Here is a 25105-nt window from a genome sequence, read left to right on the forward strand (position 1 = left end):
TTGCAGAAAGTTGTGCCTCTCCAAATGCTTTATTTCCCTTTTAGTTGCTAGAAAGTGATCCAGGGTGTATTAGTTCGTTTGCATGCTGCTGATAAAGACATACCCAAGACTGGGCAATTTACAAAAGAAAGAGGTTTAATTGGACTTACAGTTCCACATGGCTGGGGAGGCTTCACAACCATGGTGGAAGGCAGGGAGGAGCAAGTCACACCTTATGTGGATGGCAGCAGGCAAATAGAGAGCTTGTGCAGAGAAAATCCCATTTTTAAAACCATCAGATCTCTGGCTGGGTGTGGTGGCTCATGCCTACAATCACAGCACTTTGGGAGGCCGAGGTGGGTGGATCACTTGAGGTCAGGAGTTTGAGACCAGCCTGGCCAACATGGTAAAACCTCTCCCCTACTAAAAATATGAAAAATTAGCCAGGCGTGGTGGCATGCACCTGTAATCCCAGCTACTTGGGATACTGAGGCAGGGGAATCATTTTAACCAGGGAGGTGGAGGGAGGTTACAGTGATCTGAGATTGCGCCACTGTACTCCAGCCTGGGCGAAAGAGCGAGACTCTGTCTCAAAAAAACAAAAAACACAACAACAAATAAAATAAAACCATCAGATCTCGTAGACCCATTCACTGTCATGAGAACAGCACGGGAAAGACCCAGCCCCATGATTCAGTCATCCCTCTCCGGGTCCCTCCCACAACACGTAGGAATTATGGGAGCTATAAGCTGAGAACTGGGTGAGGACACAGAGCCAAACCGTATTACAGGGTATTGGATTTTAGTGTCAGTTTCTTATCCTTAATTCTCCATTCATGTCTGGCCCAGTGGTTTTCAGTCCTGGCTGCACTTAGAATCAATGGAGAAATTTTTAAAAATTGTGATGCTGGGACTCCACTGCAGAGATGATGATTGAATTGATCTAGGGTGAGACCCATGCATTATGCATTTTTGGTTTAGTTTTAAGCCCTCCAGATGATTCTAAGTCATGTACACCCAGGGCAGAGACAGCTAGCTATGCTGTGTTATGTGGTGATAGATTGCTGCAGGTGTCATGTAGAAGACAGTGCAGTTACAGACGTGGTGACCAGGAATATCTACACTGTGTGCAAAGGGAGGGAAAGGCCCAAGTTCCAAAAGGCTCTGTTAAGCTAGTGATATGTACTTAGGGCCCACGCTTGGAGGTGTGAAACGGTGGTAGAGGGAAAGTGCATTGGGCCAAGGGACAAAGGTGTCTGGCTTTGTCATTGACCAGATCACTTAGCCTTTCAGCCTGTTCCTCATCTGTAAATTGAGGGGATTGGACTAAATAATTTCCAGTGGCCCTCCCTGCCCTGCAGTTTAATGTCTTGTTAACATGTCTAGGTCTCTATTTTAAAATGTTTTTAAAGCATAGCATTTATAAAATTGGAAAATGTAGAAAAGTAGAAAAAAAGCAAACAAAAGCTGCATGGGATCCCAGAAGATGAGTGTTTATCTGAATGTTTTAATGTGTGACATTCTGCTATAATTGGATACCTGTGTTCTTAGGAAATCTCACAGTATAAAAATCTCCATTGTCAAAACAAACATTTCAATGGGAAAAGGGGTCATGGACTGTACTCATGATAAATAATTTTTCTTGTAGGAATTTTAATCATAATTGCTCTTGTAAAACAGGCACACAAAAACCACTCTCCTACACACATCTACACAGAGTTCACACATGAGCATCCCAGAACCTTAATTTTCTTGAGGAAATCCAGGCTGGGTGGATGATGTCAAGCTTTTTCTCAGGAATGTGGACTGAATTTTAATTTCTTTACAAGCACCAAAAATTTTTAGCTTCTTGTATATTCTTAATACCATTATCCCTAATGTTTTTTTCCTGAGAAACAAAGCAAATACCACTCAAAAGAAGCAGCCGTAATACATGCAAAATAATTATTTCCCTAAATGCAAATTCTAAATCTCTTTCTAAGTACAGTCATGCATCGGGGGATTTCTTCTGGGAAATGTGTCATTAGGTGACTGATTGTTGGGTGAACATCATAGCATGTACTTACACAAATCTAGGTGGTACAGCCTACTACATACCTAAGCTACCCGGTGTAGCTGATTGCTCCTAGATTACAAACCTGGATAGCGTGTCACTGTACTGAATACCTGCAGGCAGTTGGAACACAGTGGAACACAGTAATAAGTATTTGTATTAACTTAAACATGTCTAGACATAGAGATGATATAGTAAAAATAGGGTATTATAATCTTATGGGACGACCATCATATATGCAGTTTATTGTTGACCGAAATGTCATTATGTGGCATATGACTATAAATTGGTCACGTTTTGTCCAATTGGGGTTATAAAAACTCATTTGTAAGAGTTCTTTACTTGTTTTACATAACTGGCGTAATTGGAGGTATATAGTCACTATCCTGGGAGCATTGATTTAGCTGCCCTGGTTTGAATCCTGTCTCCCCAACTCATAATCTGTGTGACCTTGAGCAGATTACTTAACTTCAGTTTCCTTGTAGGTAATGTGGGGATAACCACAGTACTTACGGCACAGGGCCGTAATAATGGATAAATGACTTGCCCAATGCTTAGAACAGTGCCTGGTAATAAATGGTAGCCATTTTCAGCATCAGCGTGTCATGAGCCTTTTCCTGTGTTGCTAAAAAAATGCTCTGAAACATTTTTTTGTGGCTGTATAGTATTCTATCCCAGGGACATACTATCTATCATGTTAACTATTTCTCTGTTACTAGACAGTCATACTGTTTCCAGATTTTTTTGTATAAAATGTGAGTTAAATACTAGGACAGGATACTGGTAGAGCTTTTTAGTTTCATTTGGCCACATTACAGAAAATATGCTAGCATGGATTTTTGATTTAGCAAGTTTGAGGGATGATCTTAATTACTTTTTTTTTTCCCCAAGATGGAGTCTTGCTCTGTTGACCAGGCTGGAGTGCAGTGGTGCAATCCCGGCTCACTGCAACCTCTGCCTCCTGGGTTCAAGTGATTCTCCTGCCTCAGCCTCCCAAGTAGCTCGGATTACAGGCGTGCACCACACCCAGCTAATTTTTGTATTTTTAGTAGAGACAGGGTTTCACCATGTTGGCCAGGCTGGTCTTGAACTCCTGACCTCAGGTGATCTGCCCACCTTGGTTTCCCAAAGTGCTGGGATTACAGGCATGAGCCACTATGCCCAGCCTGAATTACTTTTAAAATGCCCTTAAATCCTCATCCTGTTGTGCTGGAGTCGGTTATATAAAGCCTTGTGGTTCCTCCCTCTAAAAGGCTGGAACTTTTAGGACAAGATGCAGAAAGAGACAAAGAGACAAAAAGGCTGTTGTGGGACAAGAGCCTTCTGCCTCTAAATGCAAAAGGAAGGAGAGAATCTTACTCACCAGTGCTACGTCTGAGCCCCATTGGGAAACGTGGCCCCTCGGGTTGGTGGCTGGGGATTCTGAAATTGGCTTAAGCAATGTTCGTTTGCTGTTGATTGTCCTTGGCCAGCTGTGCTGATAGTGATGGTATCCTCCCTCCTGCCTCCTCTTTCCTCCACCCTCACTCCCCACACAGGTTACCACCTATCTGCACAAGGACTACAACAACCTGTGGATTATCAAGAAACATAACACAAACTCAGGTAATGTGGTCAGAGACTGATGCTTCTTGTGTTGTTACTCCCTCTGAGCCTTCCTTAAGATTTCTCATGCCTGCAAAAGAATGATCCTGAGATGGGCTTTCCTAAGCATCTTTGACACCTTTACTTATCTCAATTATCCCTTCAATTATTATTTATTAAGCATCTACTGTGTTCCAAGCACTGTTGTAGGCATAGGGGATAAGCATTGAGCAAAAGAGGTAAGAGCTTGCTCTTAGAGCTGTCATTTTGAAGACAGATAGCAGAGTCCAGATTTAATCCAGGAAGAGGTTACCTTAGCATGCCACCAGGGGCTGGTGAGTGGCCCCAGCTAAGGGCACTTGGCGGCTGCTCTCATTTCTGACATAGAGCACACCAAACATTGCAAACTTGCACACCCTAGCATGTGGTGCAGCTCAAGTTGTCTTGATAAGACAGAGTGCTGCCCACTGCTTAGCCCTGGCCTGAGTCAGTCAGCGTGAGACCTGAGGGCCTCCTGGCCCTGTGACTGGAGTTTGTCTAGGCTGATTCCTGGGACGTCACTCAGTGCCTGCTGATCTGCTCCTAACTGGCCTGGGTGAAGTACCTCTGAAGCACACCTATCAGACTCTCAGGGCTTTATGACATGAGCAAGAGCTAGAGCCAGATCTTCCTGTATTTGGTCAGACAGCTAGCTACCTGCAGGTTGTGCCTCTGCTGCAGCTGAGAAGAGAAGAGAGGGCATTCTCCACTCACTTTTCGAGCCTGGAGTCACTGCTGATGGTTCTGTGCCACAGGTATCTCTGACTCCTCAGCAAATCCCACCTGACTTAGCCTGTCCCCGCTCAGCTGCTCTGGGCCTTCATGAAGTGGGCGGCTGCTCACCTAAATCCACCTCCTCTTAATGCTGTGTAGGCTAGAAACGTGGTGTATACAATCACTCTCTGCATTCTGCCCCTTAGTAGGATAAATTACAACTCTGCACAAACCATTGGGCAGAGTCTGTTGTTACAGCTTTATAATGCGTATTGATTGATTCAGCAGGCCAGATGTGAGTGTTCTCTCACAATGATGAATTCTGAGGGAAGACCAGTTTTGCTTTTGTCGTGGTCATGAACCAAGTCTTTGAATAATCCTAGTCTCTTATTCCATTGTGACTTCTGAGTTAAGATGAGTTGCATTTCATCAAAGTGATAAAGGATTTTGTGGGAGTTTCATATTCTAGGGTCTTTATGTTCTTGAAGGCTATAAATGCCCCTCCCCACCAAATGCATATGAAATAAAACTTCCCTCCCTATTGACTTACTTGATTTGTCATCTTGCGAACTGATGCTTTTAAGAGACTCTAACGGGCAGCATGGAAACGGGCATCTCTGAAGTTGAGTTCTCTGATTCTCTCAAGAGCCAGTGATTTGCAATGGCAAATTTATCTTTCTTGACCTTGATCTATTTATAGTGTGTTGGTGTCTCACTGCTTGGGACTGAAATTTTCAAGGATCCATTCTGTGTTGCTGTGATTACTGCCAGCTCCTTTTCCATGTCATCACCTTTGGAGATCCTGATTGGTCTTGACCTCAAGATGATACAGAAGTGGTCCTTTAATCATTTCATCACTTTCTTCACCTCACATTTAGCAAGTTTATTGCCAGAGACAAGATAATTGCTGGCAAAATTGTCAGGATTTATTTGATTTTGAGGAGAGTTGGGCAAGTGGTCATTTGTATGGAATTATTTTTTAGAAGACTACTATTATTACTACTAAAGTCTTATTATTTAGCTTCCGAGCTTAAGCTCCACTGGGGGCTTCAGTGACTAGGCCACATTCCAGCCTGGAATATGCAGCCCGGCCACACTCATTTGTAGCCTTGTCTGTTTCCATTTCCACTCCTTTCCCCCACCCCCCCCCCCTTACAGCATGAAACCCATTTACTATCCATCAAAGGAGTTTTTCTTTTTTTTTTTTTTTTGAGAAAGAGTCTTGCTCTGTCACCCAGGCTGGAGTACAGTGGTGTGATCTCAGCTCACTGCAACCTCTGCCTTCTGGGTTCAAGCGATTTTCCTGCCTCAGCCCCTCGAGTAGCTGGGACTACAGGTGTGTGCCACCACGCCCGGCTATTTTTTGTATTTTTAGTAGAGATTGGATTTCACCATGTTGGCCAGGTTGGTCTCGAATTTCTGGCCTTAGGTGATCTGCCTGCCTTGGCCTCTCAAAGGGCTAGGATTACAGGCGTGAGCCACTGCGCCTGGCCAGAAGTTTTCTTCTTTCACACTTCTAGTGCCTTTTCCCTGCTGGCTCACCTGACAGCATTCTCTCCTTCCTTTAAGAGTCTTTTCAAGCATTATCTCTGGTACGCCCTTCTCTAATCCTCTGAGGCTGTTTAGGGGCCCTTCCTCTTTGGTCTCAGAGTACCTGGTTAGTACCTCTAGCAGACATCACGTGGTACTGCAACTGTCCACCAGTAGGCCGTTGATTAATACTAGCCCAGTGAGTGATTTCAGGTATCAATGCTTGTTTCTTCTTGGCAGACCCCCTCGACCCTTCCTTCCCAGTGGAGTTTGTAAGACATGGAGACATTATTCGACTAGAACACAAAGAGTAAGTCAGTCTGTGGTTTGGATAAGTGAATGGTATGGGCCCCAAGGGGAGGGTTTTTGTTTTTGTTTTTGTTTTTGTTTTGAGGGTCTTGCTCTGTCTCCCTGGCAGGAGTGCAATGGCGCAATCTCGGCTCACTGCAACCTCCGCCTCCCGGGTTCAAGCAATTCTCCTGTTTCAACCTCCCAGTAGCTGGGATTACAGGCGCCCACCACCATGCCTGACTAATTTTTGTATTTTCAGTGGAGACAGGGTTTCACCATGTTGGCCAGGCTGGTCTCGAACTTCTGACCTCAGGTAATCCACCTGCCTCGCCCTCCCAAAGCGCTGGGATTACAGGTGTGAGCCACCTCCCCTGGCCGGGGAGGGAGTTATTTTAAGAAGTAAACAGAAATTAGATTTGGATGAGGCTTTGGTTAATGAAGCAAGGCTGCTTCATGAGAATAGGAGAAGCTTTTTTGAAGGTGATGAAATCACAGGCCAGCCTTTGCCTGCCTACTGGGGACCTGGAAAATTTGAGTTGTCCAAAGCTGCTGCTGCTTTTTACCCAGGCTGGCCTCAGAGTCCTGGGCTCAAGCTATCCTCCCGCTTCAGCCTCCCAAATGGTTGCTATTACAGGCATGAGCCATCACACCCGGCTCCCAAAGCTTCTTCTTAAGTGTCTGCCTTTAGAAAGATGTAGGAGTCTGTTTCAGAGAATATGGCAAGCTAGCTTATTTAACCAGTGTTCTCACTGAAAATGACTAAAAATGCTGGAATAATATAAAGACTTCTTAAGAGCATAAAAAGGCTGACAAGATATTAAAGAGTTACCAGACCAAATCCTAAGTGAAATGAGGAATCCAGAGAAATAAGCGAGACTTATTTCTTGTCTCTTTTTTTGCTTTGATCTCACAATCTTGACTTTTGGCTGCCTCTTGAGAGAAGAGTTTTTAAAGTCAAACCTCTAGGCTCACCCAAAGTGGTAAATGTATTAAGTTATCCTTCCCCAAACTTGGAACCCCCAAAGGCTTGGGGTAAGGGTAAATCTGCCCTATCCATCTATGCCCAGGAAAAGTTACCTTACGACCCAGCTAAGTGTTGGGGGTTGGGTGGGGAACTGTCCTTAGTCCCTGACAAGTTGGGACTACCATTTGATCCTCACATGAACTTCCAGCTCAAATTCATGTCACCTGGATGATCTCAGAATCTCCAAGCCATGAATTTAAATGAACATGATCCTAGATTGGTAATGTCTCCTAGGTGCATGGCTAAAAACAAACGTAAGTCCTTTCTTGGGAGAGACGTTGTCATTTGTTCCCATAAATAGTTTTTTAGTGGCAGTAGTACACACCCAAAAGTAATGAAGCACACAAGGAAATAGGGCACTGTGTGCAAGAGAAAGGAGAAACGACAGATAGCAGGAGCAGCCCTGTAAACATTTCATAGACTGGAATTAGGTACAAATTTTTAAAAATCAAGGCGGTGTATGTGTGTGTACTAGGACACACACACACACACACACACCCCCACACACACACACACACAAGCAATTAGTGGCTTTTTTCTGGTCAGCTGGATTTTGAATACTTCAAATTTTTGTTGAGTAAATTTCATTTTGTCATTAATAAAAATTTATTGTAATTAAATTTTACTTCTGCAAGTTTTCCAAAATTTTACAATGAACATTCATTACTTGTTCCAGATAAAAGTGAGAGTTGTTACATAAAGCTAAATAAATAAAAGCTAAATTAAACCCCTCTCATCCTCCACAGATGTCCACTTAAAAAACCTGGTGATGGGAGCAGAAAGAGTAAGTGGGAGTGAGGAGGTTACCTAGCTCAGGCCATGTAGATTACAAGTTTTAATTTCTCATCTCCCCAGACCTGCCTCCTAAGTCAGGCAAGCTAAGTGCTTCAAAGCTACTAAATGTGTGAAAGTCGCCCCCCACCTCCCTGCCGGCACCTAAAGTTAGCCCCTTTCTTGGCACGTTGTCCAGCACTCCTACCATCTGTCTCTCCTGGTTTGGGCTCATCACTTCTCCAGTTCTCAGGATATTTCTTGTGAATAAATAGGAAACACATTCCTGATATGTTGGATTTAATAGTTCAGATTCTAATTTTTCTTATCCTGGCAGATGACTCTGAACATCCTTAGTAAAAGAAGAAATGTTGCACATCTTCTTTCTATAGGATAATGATACGTCTCTTTTCTAACTTCTAGAACTTCCCGGAACTTGCACAGTCACTATCATGAGGCTCCCCTGACCCGGAAGCACTATCAGGTCACCGGCTATGGCATAGTAAGTGAGCAGCGGGGATGTGAGCAGGATGTAAAAAGTTATGGGCCTTGGCTCAGGGCTGTGTGGTGGGACCTCTCCTCCCCAGAATTCCGGAATGTTCCTGAGGATAAGAGGCTACACAGGGACCCGCTTAACTTTTGGGAGCTTTTTGGCTAGTCTTGCTGTGGGAAAAGCAGCCTATGAAGTCTCTTTGTCTCCATCTCCCTCCTCACATAATAACCATGCCATTTACATGTTCTGATACTTAGTAAATGTCAAACATGAATGCTATTTGGATCTCTTTTAAAATCACATTGGACATAGAAGCCAAGGACCCAAAATATGGCACCAGACGAACATGTATGTTTATCTTTTGCCACATCCCAAATTCTCATTAGCTTTAAGTATCACTTCCCTGTTCTGCAGAGGGATATTACCCATAGCTTTTTCATTTTACTACCTCAAGAAGATGCAGGTAATAGTTAAAAGCTCTATGAGTACTTACGGCTTTGGGCGTAACTGAAGACAAATAGTACTGCTGGAAAACTACATGAAGATTATGGCCTTCAGGTGGATTTCCCAGTCCTCTTGCTGTTTGCTCATCCTACATTGTGCCAGGTCAAGACTGTGAACTTTCTCATCTTCTTTGTGGGCATCTTCTGAGAAGAATTAGGCACACACATCTAAATTTCCAAAGTGCAACAGCCAGGCCAGACCTCTCTGGCTTAGATGAGTGAGTACCTAGATGGCCAAGGTAATGGGTGGAAATGGCCCAGATCCGTTTTTGTTGGCTCAGGGTGATGTTGGAGGGAAAAGCATCTATTTAGAACGTGAACTCTAGTTCTATGAGATGAGGAGTTGGACTTCTGGTTCCCGGAGTTAAACCACTGTTTTTTGGTTGTAATAGTGAGTTTTGGGACAATGCCCATCACCTAGGATATTTCTTTGGCCTTCTTTTTCCCTTGCTCATCTCTATCATTGAGCCCGATTTGGTCTTTGACCTTTATAACATGGTGGCATCTAAAGGTGGCCATTTCCCTTTCTGACACATTTTCTCTAAAGTCCCCTCACTTTCTTTGTTGTTTGTTTCTTGGCTTTCATGGCAGAATGGAACAGGGGACTCAAATGATTTCTGGCGGATTGAAGTTGTAAACAGAAAATTTGGAAACCGGATCAAGGTGCTGAGAAGTCGAATTCGCCTCATCCATTTGGTCACAGGTTGTGTTCTTGGCTCCTCAGGAAAGGTTCTGCCCAGGTGGTAAGTCTCTAGGGTTTTGCTGTCCCAATCGAGGCTCCTGATTTTCCTTTCACTCTGCAAGGCGTATGCCAGAAGCTTTTGTTTTCCCGTGTCTGCCTCTTGTCTACTTGTTCTCAGCGGCAGATGGAGGGAGAGTAGGCGTCGACTGTATTATGGAGCACAGAACTCCAGGGGAGCTTCAGTGTTTTGTGTGCTCTGATAGTTGGACATTTTCACATCTGGCTGGTGCTGATAACTCTCTGGGTCTATGTCTCTTTCTAAAATGGGAATACCATATCCTAGACTTTTCTAGGATAGTTGTGCAACATGGAACATGAAGAAATAATGGCCACCAGGTGGAAAAGAGGAGGAGTCCATGGATTTAAGAGCAAAAGACTAGCACTGCTCTCTAGTGGATTTCAGGTCTTCTGAGACACATCTGTGACTCCTGCTTTTCACAGGGGCTGGGAACAGTTGGAAGTTACTTGTACCCCATACCTGAAAGAAACCCTCAACTCCCTCTGGAATGTGGAGGACCATATCAACCCCAAATGTGAGTGAGGTCACTTTCTGGGCTGGCTCTGGAGGGAAACATTTATAAGAAACCCTTATCTTAGAAAAGGAAGCCTTTGTAGACCCTGCTGTCCCTTCAACTTGCTGCTGTTTCTTCGTTTTTAACACTCTTTATATGAGTTGTCTGTACCTACATAGCATACTCCTTTTCTTTCTCATCCACTCCCTCCTTAAACTCTTCTCCCTAAAGTGGCCAATGCCCATCTGCAGGTCCATCTGTCTCGTCTTCCTCTGGGCTCCTCTCTCCCCTGCACCATGGGCACTTCCCCAGCCTCTGGGCTTGGAGCAAGCTGGTACTTTCCCTTTATGCCTCAGTGTAGAGCTGCTCCCCCGCTCCCTACATATGCGGCCAACGCTTTTATAGAAAGTGACAACCACAGCCCTATCTGTGCCCCACATCTCTACACTCAAGCTCCAACTTGATATTCCCACTGCATTGTCAGCTTCAACTCAATAAGTATTTGGATTCATCATCTATTTTCTTAAACTACTCGCCTCAAGCTTATGTGTGCCTTCATTTTGTTCTTCTTACCACCCATTCTAGCCAAACCCACTAATCAGCTAATTCAACAACTCTGTATGCCAGGAACCACATGGGGCCCTGTGGACATATTAGTGAGGAGACAAGCTTGGTCCCTGTCCCGACAGCACCTGCTCCAGTGGTCCAGCATGATTCATTCCTCATTCCCAGACCCTTCAAAGGGCCACAGTGACTCAGGGGCTGTGCAGCTGTCCCTTATGCCTAATAGGAGAGCAGCATTTGTGCCACAATGAAAAGTGATGGTGCTGAGAGCTGTCGGAGCACCAAGCATGTGAAGAAGCCTCGTTGTCTGTTTCCGTTGTATTTCTCAGAATGCCTGATGAGTTCTTCATACAGTTGAGTAAATGATCAAGAATTGGGTCGAGGTTTCTTCTGTCTCCTCAAAAGTTGTCAGCTTGTCAGGAAGGCCGCATGTAGATTCTGTGGGAATGTGGATACCGTGGATAGGCTGAGAGAGAATGTATGACAAAGGTGTTTCTCCTGCCTTTTTTTCCCTAGTGCCAAACATCAGCCTGAATGTGCTGCAGCCCAGTTTTCCTGAGATCTTGCTGGAATCCCACATGGTCATGATTTGGGTATGTGTCCCTTTCTCATTTCATGGCATCTCTAAGAGCTCTTGGGCAGCCATCAATTTGGATCACAAGTCAATGCCATGCTACAGCTCCATTCCCCCTTGTGGAGGAATTTGAAGTGTCTTCACTACTGCTTTCCATGATCCTCACAGGCATTTCCCTTCCCTCACGACAGAATGAGGATGGTGGTGATGGTGATGAACCAGTGAATGCTTGTACAGCTCATGCACCAGGCTCTGCACTAAGCACTGTACATTTACCAGCTCCTCTGATGCTTACTACAATCATGTGGAGATTGCTGTCATTCCCAGTTACAGCTGAGGAAACTGAGATAGAGGGAGGTCGGGGAACTTGCCCAGGGTCACACAGCTAAGTGTGAGAGGTAGATCCAGCCCTCAAAGCTAGGCTAGTAGGCTTTTAGAGTTACTGCTAGTTACCGCTACACTGTCCTACCTCTAAGTGATTTGTAAATCTGTGCAAGTGGCAGAACCCCTGAAATCATAGTGCTCTTGGTTGAAGATCATAAGATATGATGGTTCATTCCATCATATGAAATCGGGATCACTTAGGATGGATCGCTAATTTGAGTGTGTTGTTTATATGCAGCATGAAATCCCAGCCACGAGCCCACTCATATTCCTGGACAGAAACTGCTTAGGCGGGGCACGGTTGATTCTTTTTAGGTTTTCCAAGACATTGTTTGCACTCTGTCATTAGTAATTGACAACAGTTGTAGCATCAAAGGTTTAAGAACAATTCAGAGAAGAAATCTTTAAATTGGGAAAATTCTACTCACTAGCTTAAATTTTCCCTTGCTGTAGTCCTGATGTTTAGTGGAAGACTCCCTTTTTCTGGCTTATGGAAAACCTTTGTTCTGCAGGAATAGTGTTTAAGAATCACTATCTCAAGCCAGCTATGTGATTATCACACTACCCACAGGATTGCAGGGAGGTGCAGCAGTTGTTATTTTTCCCCTGGTAAGCCATTGCCAAGCGGACTCGCCTAGAAGTGATTATGTAAGCAGTATTCAGTAAATATAGTTGACTTTTTTTACCAGATAAAATTTCAAAACTTCAAATTTTGTCATTTTGCACATTGGGAGGTGATGAGTTGACATTAAGCGTCTCTGGGTCGCTTCCTCTCTGACACTCTGCTTGTAGCTGTCACTGTGGCCCGATGATATAGCTCTTTTGAACATGTGCCTGTCAGTCAGAGTAGCAGTCTGGGTCTGGGTCAGATTTTAAGACTAAACCTAGGAGTTTCTTTTTGTCTTTCATTATCTAAGAAGTGGAGTCAGAGAAGAAGTAAGAGAGCTTTCTTATTTGGCTAACAAAGAGTCAGGGAGGGGAGAGAGATGAAAACACTGAGTCTAGAGTATAGAAACTGTAGGGGCAGGGCTCTTCTGCCAACTGAGTGGTGGCCCCGGCCCTGGAGGAGGAGGCTGCCCTGCCTGGTGTTGTTACCAGAATGAGCCCATCTAGATTTCAGCCGTAGAGAACAACTTACAAGTACATATGTCTGTGATGGTTACAGATTTTTCTTTCCTCCGTCTCTTAGTTTAGTAACAGAACAGGATTTCTCAGAGTTTAATGTAGTGAATAAGGTTCCCTTGGCTTGGCACAGTTCTGGCTGGAGTCCCTGGGTTTGGGACTGAACTGTGTAATTTGAAGGAATTGGTTTCCCTCAGCAACTGCTCCAGGGGTCCAGAATGATTCATTCCTCATTCCCAGGTCCTTCAAAGGGCCACAGTGATTCAGGGGTTGTGCAGCTGTCCCCTTTGTGTCTGATGCCCCCAGTGGACTTTTGACCTTGGAGGCACAACCTCTTCACCATGCAGAGGCCTGTAAGCTATTCCCAACCCCTTAATGAACTGGATTCATAAGGCACTGGGTGGCAGTCCACTGAACCTTCTGGATCTTTCTTAGGCTGTACCAGTGGTTCTCAGTCGAGGGCAGTTTTGCCTTTTGGAATTTTTGGCAATGTCTAGAGAAATTTTTGGCTTGGAAACTGAGGGGCTGAGGGTAGGAGTGCTACTGGCATTCAGTGAATGGAGCCAGGAATGCTAAACACTCTACAGTGCACAGGGTAGTCCCCACAACCAAGACTCAGCCAGCCCAAAATGTCGGGAGCACAGGACAGACCCCCCAACCAAGACTCGGCCAGCCCGAAATGTTGGGAGTGCTGAGGCTGAGAAGCTCTAGCCTAAGTCATGGCAGCTGACTCCCTTTCTGAGGAAATGCTTTTTCAGTCTGTCCCAGTGATGAAACCGACCCCAATGCTAGTGGTTAATATCCCGGATCCTGACCCTACTCCTTCCTGTTTTAGCAAAGTCCTGATTCTGCCCTGTAGAGACAGGTTAGTGGGTGTTCTTGGCTGCTGGATTAGGGAGGCTGAGTCTGGGTTCTTCAGACCAAAGCGTGCATTGGGGGTGATTTCTCTCCCAGGAGGTGAAAAGTGTTCTTGGAGGGCAAAAGTCTTGTTTTTTATGTATAAAGCACAAGTATTCATACAGTTCATAAACAGATCAAGTATTGCAATGTCATGGAGAGTGTTTGGGGAAAAACCTGTCTGTGAAGGCTCCTGGTAGATGCCAGAGTGGGACAAAAGGTGGAGAAACACGGAGTTCAAGTAGCCTTTCCCAAGTCTAGGCACTCGGGAGGGTTTCTGCATTTCTCTTTGAAATTGGCCTCTGAAAGGAACAAATAAGCCTAATTTTCTATCCCCTCTCTCCCACATCTTGACACCTTGTCCTGGGTATGGCAGATGGGTGTATATTTTGTGCCCATTGGAACAGTTTCCTCATTCCTCTTTCCCTTCTTTTTCCCTAGCGTAGAGGGTTGGAATGGACCATCCTTATGGGAAATGGAGGCTTTTTGGGAGAAGTAAAGCAGTTGCTGTAGGCAGGCGGACAGTGGCTCCAAATGACCCCTGATTCTTCCCTGCAAGGAAAGGGAAGGAGAGAGCGTTCCACTCAGCACCTGGCCCTGTGTCAGAGAAACCTGGGCCTCACATTTCTGTCAGCCTTCTAGATCTCTGTCTTGACTAGCTTTTCTTTGCTACCTTCATGCAGGGGAACAATGGCCTCAAACCCAAGGACAATGAGTTCACATCCAAACCCTGGCACTGGCCTATCAACTATCAGGTAGAGTCTGAGGCTAGGGCACCTCCCAGGAAATGGAGCCAAGAAGGAGACTTTAGAGATGGGTGGAGGCGGGGGTAGGGTGTGCCGGGGTGGCAGGGCGAGGGCCCGTCTGGGATGGATTGGCTAGAGGCAGCTCTGTTTTCTGCTTTAATTCTGACCCTGCTTTCCCAGAGAGCTCGTGTAGAATTTGCACAGCCTGAACCTCGTGTCCAGGCTCCCTGTCTGTGAAAGGTGACCATCTTCCTCCCCCTAATGGGTGTGGCTGGGGATGGGCTGGGCCCTGGGTCAGCAGGGTGATCTCTGTTCCACAGGGCCTACGCTTCTCAGGGGTCAATGACACAGACTTCAGAGTCTATCTGCTTGGCAACCCGGTGAGTGCCTGAATGTTCCCGGCTTAGGCCCTGGAGCACTTGCCCGTGGAGAGTGGCTGCATTCTCATCTGCCCGTTCCCGTTTCTGCGCAGGTGGTTTGGTGGCTGAATCTGTTGAGCATCGTCCTCTACCTCCTCTCAGGGAGCATCATTGCTGTAGCCATGCAGAGAGGGACACGGGTGCCGGCGGAGGTTGCAGGTCAGGTGCCCCGGGCTCTCCCTCCCCTGACCTTTCGGCGGCAGAGCACCTGCACCCCTGGGGAGGGCCGGCTGCCTGCTGATGGGCCATCCTTTGCAAAGTTTACCACCCCACTCCTTCCCTTAGCTTTGCTTTTTAAAGCTAACAACCCCCAAGTACCCAGTGCTGTGTTAAACTTTACTTCCTCCCAAGGACACTAGAGGGCTGGGTGTTACTGCCCCCATTTTATGGATTAGGAAACCAAGGCACCATGAGATTAAGAAACTGCCCCAGGACATACAGCTAGTAAGTGATAGAGCTGAGGTTGAAACCCGTGTAGTCTGACTCTAGGGCTCTTCTTTTAGCCCCATGCTGTGCACAGAGGTGCCCATTTTTTCTTCTGCCACCTCCTTGTTCCATGGCCCTGTCCTCTCGTGGGCTACAGAGGAGCCTCCAGGGTTATTGGGCTCCCATCCCAGTGCTGTTCTTGGTAACTCTGGCTGCCAGACCGTGGTACATAGCACCTGAGACGTTCACACAGGCCCTTTTGCTTCTGCAGCTCTCTGTCTGAACAGTCAGAGCCCAACCCCATCACTCCATCCTCACCTGTGGCCTCAGCTTAGCACCTGTCTGCCACTGCAAAGTTCTGTGTGGCAGCAAAGATGTGGGAGTTGAAAGCAGGGAGAGAAGTGTCTACAGGTGCAGAGGGGTTTCTTTAGAGGGTGGGCTGCCTTCTGCTGGTGTTTGGTGCACCTGCCATTGGTGCCCAGGCCTTACTAGGCTGGGCCCTGACCAGAGCTCTTGAGCCCCAGCTGCTCCTCTCTTCCAGTTTCTGTAGAGTGGTTTGGGTTGGTCCAGTGAGGTGATGTGACTTATTTAAGGTCACACAGCAAGGAAAGGGCAGAGCTGGACCGGAGCCTGGGATCTCTGCCCGCTCCTTGTCTTCTGACTGGGCTGCGCTGCTTGGGCCCAGGGTTGTCCCAAGTCCTGCTGCGAGGAGGTGGCCAGGTCCTGCTCGGCTGGATGCTCCATTACTTCCCGTTCTTCCTGATGGGCCGGGTCCTCTACTTCCACCACTACTTCCCAGCCATGCTCTTCTCAAGCATGTTGACAGGTCAGTGCCACCTACCAGGACTTGGGAGACAGCAGGTGGCGGGGGAGGCCACTGCGGGGCAGTAGTACTGGGAGTGACTCTCTGCTCCTTGACTTGGAGTGGCTCCTTCTGTAGCCCAGAAGTCATCCCCGCCTGGCTGGCTCCAGGTTTCTCTCCTCTCCTCTGCTCTAGGCATTCTGTGGGACACCCTCCTGCGGCTCTGTGCCTGGGGCTTGGCCTCTTGGCCCCTGGCCAGGGGCATACACGTGGTGGGAATCCTGAGCCTCCTCCTGGGCACCGCCTACAGGTGAGTGTCCCTGCACTACGCATGTCCTCCTAGTGTGGGCGCAGCGGTGCCTCAGCCCTGATGCACTCCAGAATCCCCTGCGGTGCTTTCAACAACACCAGTGCCCATGCCCGGAGGTTCTGATTCACCCCGGCCCAAGTGGGGCCATGGTTTCCTGAGTCCCCCAGGTGATCTTAATGTGCAGCCAGGCAGGAGAAGCAGGGGGTTAACTCTGCCTTTTCCCCTTTTGCTGGTGGTTCAGCTTTTGTGCCGTCCCAGCACACCTGGCAGGGCACCCTTCTAGTCACAGTGACTCCCTGCCAGAACAGCTCTCAGGGGGTGGGTGAGGCAGGGGAGGGTGGGAGTGGGGCAGGGTGCTCCTCTAGTCACAGTGACTCCCTGCCAGAACAGCTCTCGGGGTGAGGGAGAGGCGGGGAAGGATGGAATATGGGTCAGGGGACCTCTCTTTAGCCACCACAGCCCCCTGCTGGAACAGCTGTCAGTGCTGGGTGGGGAGAGGAGGGTGGGAATGGGAATGTGTGGCTGAGTGGCTGGAAGGAGAGTCGTTTGGAAGACTCCCTGCTTCCCTACTCCCTGGCCTTGGTGCTGGGCCTATGGCCTGTGAGCACGTGTCTGCCTAAGAGGGTTACATTCACAGGTGGACAAACACCCCAGGCCAAACAGCCCACGACAAGACCCCTAGAAGGGTCGCCCTCCTGGGCGTCTTGGGAAGCGTGCTTTCCATTATTGTCATTCAGTCAGCATCTACTAAGTGCTCAGGCTGCGGTGTGCCCCAGCGGGACTCAGACAGACAAGGCCATGACAGAGAGCCGGGCTTGGCGATGGGGAACTTCTGTGGCGCTCCAGCAGGAGGAGTGAAATTCAGAGCCCCTCAGCCAAGGCACTGCGTCCCGCTGGTTCTCTCCCACAGCTTCTACCTCTTCCACCCTCTGGCTTACGGGATGGTTGGTCCCCTGGCCCAGGACCCCCAAAGTCCTATGGCAGGACTAAGGTGGCTAGACTCATGGGAATTTTGAGGCCACTGCAAAGATTCCAGCCTGGGTCCAGGAACTTCCCAGAAGAGCCAGCTGGGACGCAGTACTGGACCCTTCCAGCTGTGAGGAAGCTGCCTAAGGAGCCTGAAGAATTCTGCTGCCCACCAGGACCCAGCTGTGGGAGTGCCCCTGGAACTGAAGCCAGCATTGGAGAGAGCCGCAGCTCCGTCCACAGCACCACAGAGGACAGCACCTTGCAGGCCGCCCCCTGGTGCGCAGCACAGCGGAGGATGGGTGCCAGAGGGTGGATGTGGGTTCGCGTGTATGTGAGGGCACATTGTCCATATCCCTTTGGAACACAGACCGTGTAACTGTGGACAGCTGACTGTCATAAACTCTAAAATAGTCCAGGCTATAGTCATATTTTCTGGTATTTTTTTCACATTGGCTTTCTTCGGTTTTGATTTGTAAGATCCATCAAAAATTCTCAGACCTCTAAGAGGGCCTTGAGGGCAGAGAGCACTGACCTCACCTTGGGGTGTCACCAAAGGCGGAGCAGATGGGACTGCCAAAGCTGTGCTTCCCTCCCTCCCACAAACAAAGGAATCCAGTGTGGAGGAAGGCGAGCCGCCCCAAGCTGGAGGGCCTGGCTCCCGCCATGTCCCTGAGTGGCTGGACGTAGCCGAACTTCCTGCCTGTGACACACAGCACTGGGCTCCGGGGCATCCACCTGCCTTAGCCCTTGGTTCCTGTTTTTTTGGGATTGTCACACTGTGAGGCTCAGGAGGAACGATGTCCTATCCTGGGCTGCTCGGTGTTTCCAGGCTCCGTGTGCCAGAGGCTGGGTCTCTCCTGGTGCATCTGGTGTGGCCTGGAGGGCGAGGCAGATGAATTCTCCTGGCTGCTGGGAGAGCCTGTGGGAACCTTGCTTAGCGCCCAAGACAGATGAGAGGCAGGGCAGGGAATCTGTATGGTGCTGGGGTGTGGGGACTCTGGCCTCTCCAGACTAAAGTTCCGGTCACCTGCTGAGCTTTCCCAGTGTCACTTCTGCCATCCTCCCCTGCTCACCCCTGCCTCACTCTGTGGGTGCTTTGCTTTCTCTCTGTTATTGCTTCAGCCGTGAAGACCCATAGCACCTAGAAATGCATGCCTGTTTCCTATGCCTACCACTCTGAAGCTCGAACAAGAAGCTCAGAGCTGCTCCTTCCACTTCCTCCCCAAAAGGGATAAAGAAAACCCACTGGTAGAACCAAACCACCCAAGGTCAGCCCTTCAGCCTGCCTCCTCCTTCCTGGGGCATGACAAAATACTTCTTTTGTCTCAGAGGACTCTGATGCTTCAAGACTTAATGATGAATCTCTGCCACGCTCCATTTTCCCTCCTCTGTAGCTCCCAACAACTCTGACACGGTCAGATCTCTTTAAAGCATCTTTGGGAGGCGGTTGCCACGGAGACTGGATATTGGTCCCAGGGACAGTCTGTGCTGCCTACTGGGTGGTGGGGAGGGAAGCTTCTGGCCATGCTTAGACATTCAAACCAACCATCATTAATGTTAATAGAGGAAATGCAGCAACGTCAAAAGCAAGACAGGTTGGTTAATTAGATCTGGGGCCTGATGACCTCCCTCTCCCACGGTTACAGTCCTTTTGACTTCCCCCAGCAGGAAGCGCTGTCTGTGTGGCTGCGTCTGGGCTCCTTGCTTAATTGCATTTCTGGCAGGGAAGGAGAAGGGGGATGGAGAAGCTCTGCTCCCTGCTTCCACCTTGCCACGTTTCCTCTCCTCCCCTCCCCTGTCTTCCCCTTCTCCGCACAGGCAGAATTTCTTCTGAGCCGAGCGGGCTCTCCTGCAGGTAGAATGCCGGAATCTGTGGTTGGCTCTTAGCAAAGCAGGCGGCCCACAGTGACATCCAGGAGGTGGCTGACTTTCCTTTGTGCCTTATTTCCCAGTAGGAACTTGGAAGGGAGGAGCTCTGAAGGAGCGAGAGGGGCAGCCACCCCAAATGAGGGTGAGGAAGGAGACGCCCAGCCAGCCTCTACCCCATCCCTCCCTCCCAATTAGGCTGCACTGGGGCTGAACGCTTCCCTGGCTCCTGCTGCCTTCTAAGGATCCAAGGAGAATTCTCTGCCCATCTTCTCTTCCTCCATGCCCAGACTGGCAGATGCCTTTCTGGGTGCAAGGCTACATGGGTTGATGCAGCTTTGAATACTCAGGTTCTGTTTTCTGGAAGATGCTGGAGAAAGGCTGTCAGGGGGTTTCTCTGAATATGGGCATCAGCCTTAGCGCTTGGCAGAAATGGGTCCCACAAACTGCTGGTGGAGGAAGGAGACATTCGTCGACCAGTTCAACTTCCAGCCAGCTTCTTGAGTCTCATTTGGTTAAAAAAAAAAAAGCCTTCTAATCAGAAGCCACTGACTTTTATAATAAATAGCACTTGTTTTGAATGCCATGTTGTCTTTGTACTTAATTGAATCTGACTTGCCCTCTGGCTTCCAGAAAAGCCTCCCTGAGAAGAACGTTGTGAGTGCAGGAACCATCCCTGGTGTCATGTTCGAGGCTGGGCTAATTCCTGCAGAGGCCCTGGGCTGGGCAGGTGAGCCTGATTACTCCAGGTGGCGTTTGGGCCTCTCCATGGATACAGTTACTTGAGTAATGTTGGTTGCCATTTTGGTACATTTAAACTGATCCAAAATAAGTAGGAAGCTGGACCTCTGATTGTCCTCTTTTAACCTGCTCACATGGCAAAGAAAGGTGTGCAAGAAGAAGTTGTCCCCTTCCCAGACAGCCCAGTGTCCCAGCACTGTAGCAACTAGCCATTCTGCCTAACAGGCCCCCATCTTGACAGGGGTGCTTGTTAGCGGGAGTGATATTAGGATCTGAAGGCAGCAGGAGCTGACCTGAATGTTGGACAGAGGTGGGGGGAGGGGAGTTAGCACCGTGCTGTGGAACTGGGGGTCTTCTGGGCTGCCTAGCCACCCTCTGGTGGCGCTGGTGGGGAGAGTGGGGCGTGTGGATCTTCGGGAGATGGAACATGCCTATGACAGGCAGGTTAGGAAGGGGCCAGATCAGTCTTCCTTGAGTGATACAGCTTAGTTTACAAAGTCTCAACACCCCTCCAACAATCCTCATAAAGGCCCAGTGAAGTCAATGATGGTTTTGTTCCCATTCTACCCATGAGAGATTAAATTACTTGCCTTAAGTTCCCACGATTAGTTAATAGTAGAGCCAGGACTCTCTAGCCTGGTCCTGGGACTAGAAGCACCTTCCCAGAACAGCTTGTCAGTCCTAGATACCCCAGGGAGAAGGCCTGAGCACTCAGCCCAAAGTCCCTGACGCAGCACGTTCCTGTGAACCTGCTGCTTAATGCATCAGCAGCTGCTCATATAGGGCTTAGTTTTCTGGGCTCCCCCAGGTGCACCCAGATCAGTGTATGCTGGTAGATGTTTGACCACAGGTGCTCTGGGAGGAAAAACTGGTATGTATAGCATTTGCCAATTTCCATGGTGTAACTGTTCCCACCATGTTCTGTTTTTAGGCTACCAACTTGTCACTGAATGAGAAGCTGGAAAGAGATGCACACAGCTGGTTCTTGAGAGGCGTATAAAAGCTGGCTCCAGTGGCCGGGCGCGGTGGCTCAAACCTGTAATCCCAGCACTTTGGGAGGCCGAGGCGGGTGGATCACGAGGTCAAGAGATCGAGACCATCCTGGTCAAAATGGTGAAACCCCGTCTCTACTAAAAATACAAAAAATTAGCTGGGCATGGTGGTGCGTGCCTGTAATCCCAGCTACTCAGGAGGCTGAGGCAGGAGAATTGCCTGAACCCAGGAGGCAGAGGTTGCAGTGAGCTGAGATCACGTCATTGCACTCCAGCCTGGGTAACATGAGTGAAACTCTGTCTCAAAAAAAAAAAAAAAAAAAAGCTGGCTCCAGCACACCGCAGACCCAGACCCAGTGACCATGGCTTGATCTGAACTATGAGTGGGGCTCTTGGCCATAGCCCATTAAAGCAAGGGGGGCATGGAGGCCTACAGCCTGGGCCAGAGAGACCTGTGGTCAAATCTTGGCCTCCACCGCTTATTAACTGTGAATTTGGGCTAGTTGCTTAACCTCTGACTCCGTTTCCTCAGCTGTAAAACAAGGGTATGATAAATAGCACCTACTTCACAGAGTTATTGTGAGGAGGAAAAGAGGAAATGAAGTAACATGCCCCGAACAGTGTCCAGACATAAACGCCAGCTCTGTATTATGATTAATACAGAGACCTCAAAGACAGCACTGGCTCTGGGACAGTACTTGAACTCTCTTCTAGGTTCTTGCCTCCTGGTTGGATGACCCACAGGGAGGAGAGCACCTGTGACTTTTACTGAGCCCCTCAAATGTGGGCTCAGACCCTTGGTCTACTGATGGGAATATATCACTCTGGTCGCTTAGGCCCATCCAGATTCTCAGGCCTTTCTTGAAGGGAGCAGGGATAGAGTGCACTTAGCTTGGCTTATCTTAGCATGTATCTCCTGGCTCTAGGAAGACTAAGAGTGAAGCCATGGTTTGACTGCTGACTACACTTAACTAGCTATGGCCGTTAACTCCCCCTGCCTCATCAGACTCCAGACCCTGGCCAGAGGAGAGAGGAAGCAAGATGGGTCCTAAGTGTAGACTGCTGGCAAGAAGCACGAGCTGGGTAGAGTGGGGTAACTTAGACCAGCCAGGTGGCCTGCACAGAGCATCTGGGCACTGAAGAGTGAAGGTCACCAGTGACATGTGGTCTTGCCCTGTGACCTGCTGAACCTGGCCACAGATGCATGAGACCCCAAGCTGGATGTTTAGTCACGTCTTCTCCCTGCAGCACCCCTCCCTTTGTGCTCTTGCTTGGGGACCTCTTGGACCCTACGATCCCAGCTTTTCCAGGCTGCCTCATAGCCTTGCTCTCCTGCTCCAGCGCAGAGATGTGTGGGGAAATGGGGAATAGACTAGGAGGCACCACAAACTCCTGAGTCCTTGGAAGAGGGAGAACCACTAGGTGGTTTCCTGGGGCATGGCTGGGAGCAGGAAAGAAGAGTTCTGAGGCACTCAGTTCTGATTCAGGGCCAGAAAGAGAAATTTTAAAGGCCAGGATTCACCACTCCGTGTCTAGCACAGGGCTGGGCATGGAGCCCAGCTGTTCATAACCAGGGGCTCAAGAACACACGCACCTTGTACCCATGGAACAGAAGGAGGTGGACTAGAAGGCCCCAGAGCCTGCGCCACCCAACCCCCTTGCTGCACAACTGAGGAAACAGGCCCAGAGAGGCGTGGATTGATAGAGGAGATGGGCTTGGAGGCTCCTGAGGGAACAATGAGAGACAAAGGAAGGTGAAACGGGTTCTCTCCCAAACCTGGGCCACCAGCACTGTGCGGAGCCTGAGGAACTTTCTGCTTCAAAGTGAAAAGTTTAGTTCTAATGGACAAGTGGCCAACTGCACACCGAGTGGGGAGCATGGATTCTATCATCTGAACTTCTATCGAAAAAATTAAACTACTTCCATTAAAAAAAAATGATTAAAAATCATGGAAGTGGGGAGGGCCCCAGGAGGGGAGAGGTGAAAAATACAAATAAAAATTAAATCATGGAATGGTAGAATCTTAGAGCTGAACACCCTCAAGATTTCATCCTGGCCAAGCAGAGCTGGGATAAGATTCCACCCTGGCCAAGCAGAGCTGGGATTAGAACTGGAGTTCACGGATTTCTAAAGATGGAGTCTCAAAAAAACCCAGGCCTGGCTGGGGATGGCTGTGGTCTTGGCCCTGTCCCTAGGGCTGAAAGCCCTGGTGGTCCCCAACGAGTGCGGGTGCCCTAGTCAGACCCAGAGCTAGACGCCCCAGGCCGCCTCCCCAGGCCCCACCTGCGGAAGGAAGGAGACTGCGGGCCAGGTAGGTGGCAAACTCAAATGCCTCCAGCAATGCTGGAGTGGAGGGGCCTGTGAAGAGAGGGCGCATGCAGCGCCTACCTGAGGCCACCAAATTCAACACAGTGGCCTCGGGGATCGGGAGGAGAAACTGAGGCCCAGAGAGCCTCGGCGATGTCAGTTACGTTCTGCAGGCCAGGCCTTTCCCAGGCCACCAGGTCGTCGCTGGAGGAGGGAGCGCGCGCTCGCTGGCCTGGAGAGGGCGGGGGCCGCAGTGGCTTTAAAGCGCCCAGCCCGGGCGGCGCGGGGCGGGGCGGCTCTCGCGACTGGGGGACGCAGGGCGCAGCGGCCGAGCGGGGTCCCCGGAAGCACAGCTGGGGCACCTCCGCCTACGGCCGGCCGCACGCCTCTTCTCTCCCGCGCCAGGGAAGAAGCGGCTACGGCCCCCACTGGGCGGAGGCACGGGGGTCATAGAGGGGGCGGAGGGGTCCACGTCGCGGAGGAGATGGTGCGGCACGTGCTGTGACGGCGCCCGCGCCCCGAGGGTCCCAGCCCCGAGTCCCTGGGACAGCATGGAGCGCCCGGAGCCCGAGCTGATCCGGCAGAGCTGGCGGGCTGTGAGCCGCAGCCCTCTGGAGCACGGCACAGTCCTGTTCGCCAGGTGAGGGCGGCCCGAGCGCCCCAGGGGTGCGGGTGGAGGCTGCCTCGGCGGGAAAGGGGTCACGCAGCAGCACCGGCCCCGGAGGAGTGAAAACTCGCCGCTGCCGGGGCTTTGGGGCGCCTGCCAGATGTGCGCCAGAAGAGCGGGGCGCGGCGACGGCTGGCACTGCCCCTCTGCCTTTCTCCCGGTCGTGGGCGCCTGTTGCCAACCAGCGCCGCACACTCTGCTCCCAATGGGGCTCACCTGGTCGGGCGGGGGTCCCCTCCCGCGGATCTCCCCACATACGGGCGGGTGGACCTCCGTCCCCGCTCTGCGCCTCCATCCCGCTTTGTGCCTCCTGCGTGTTCCTTGCGTGGCGACTTGCAGGGGTGCCCCTGCTGCCGGTACCAGGGCACTGGGGTACCCCGAGGGCCGGGGAGGGGAGGTGTGCGGGGCGAGCTCCTGTGCCCGCGTGTGAGCGCGCGGGGTCCGGCTCCAGGTTTGTGGATTCCTGACAACCAACGGGACAAAGCTTTCCGAGGAAAGGTCCAGAGAGCCGCTGGGGAAGGGGTGACAGACGCGGGAACCTCACCGCAGGGGAGAGGGATGCGGGGTGCGCAGGGCCTGGGGGAAGGGGAGGCCAGTCTCCAACTGGCCGTCTCGGTAACCCCTCTGTCATCACCAACCGGGCACCGCTTCTCTCACCGTGGTGTTCCCAATCCTTGGCACCCTCACGCAGTCCAGAACTTCTGCCCAGGCTTCCGCAAAACCACCCCAAGATAAAAGAGGAAAAAATTCGGTTACCCAGTGAGCCCTCCCAATGCCGAGAAGAGAGCCTCTGCTTCTGCCTCCGGACTCCCCCCAGCCCACTTTTTTTTCAGGCACCCGCTGTGGCTCCGCGACATCCAAACTGTGTGACCATAGGCAAGTTCTAGCCTCACTGGGCTTCTGTTTTCTCCTCTGTAAAATTGGGATAACACTTGAATCCACTGCTAAGGACTGTGAGAAATACAGTTACAAGTTAATCACACGGAAAATACTCAGCGCAGGAGAGAGAAGGGCTTTCCTCTACTCAGCGCAGGAAAGAGAAGGGCTTTCCTCTACTCAGCGCAGGAGAGAGAAGGGCTTTCC

The 25105-nt window shown here is 49.8% G+C and overlaps 2 protein-coding genes across 5 annotated transcripts in view; both read left to right on the forward strand.

The window, feature by feature from the left end:
* Positions 1-19895, forward strand: part of POMT2 (protein O-mannosyltransferase 2) — a 44978-nt gene extending 25083 nt beyond the window's left edge. For 3 of the 4 annotated variants that reach the window (XM_032287746.1, XM_032287747.1, XM_032287750.1), the window contains 12 exons: positions 3571-3637; positions 6140-6209; positions 8409-8487; positions 9573-9724; positions 10165-10256; positions 11316-11392; positions 14460-14531; positions 14843-14902; positions 14995-15100; positions 16053-16193; positions 16340-16479; positions 17390-19895. In XM_032287746.1, the coding sequence (XP_032143637.1) occupies positions 3571-3637; positions 6140-6209; positions 8409-8487; positions 9573-9724; positions 10165-10256; positions 11316-11392; positions 14460-14531; positions 14843-14902; positions 14995-15100; positions 16053-16193; positions 16340-16479; positions 17390-17824 (1491 nt within the window). In that variant the 3' untranslated portion in view covers positions 17825-19895. The remainder of the gene's footprint in view (positions 1-3570; positions 3638-6139; positions 6210-8408; positions 8488-9572; positions 9725-10164; positions 10257-11315; positions 11393-14459; positions 14532-14842; positions 14903-14994; positions 15101-16052; positions 16194-16339; positions 16480-17389) is intronic. The other variant, XM_032287749.1, reaches the window with a different exon arrangement.
* A 3726-nt stretch (positions 19896-23621) lies between these two features.
* Positions 23622-25105, forward strand: part of NGB (neuroglobin) — a 6291-nt gene continuing 4807 nt past the window's right edge. The window contains exon 1 of the mRNA XM_032287763.1: positions 23622-23995. Within this exon, the coding sequence (XP_032143654.1) occupies positions 23907-23995 (89 nt within the window). The 5' untranslated portion in view covers positions 23622-23906. The remainder of the gene's footprint in view (positions 23996-25105) is intronic.

Source organism: Sapajus apella, unplaced genomic scaffold, assembly GCF_009761245.1.
Source record: "Sapajus apella isolate SASKATOON/1434 unplaced genomic scaffold, GSC_monkey_1.0 scaffold20, whole genome shotgun sequence".
NCBI classification, from domain to species: Eukaryota; Metazoa; Chordata; class Mammalia; order Primates; family Cebidae; genus Sapajus; species Sapajus apella.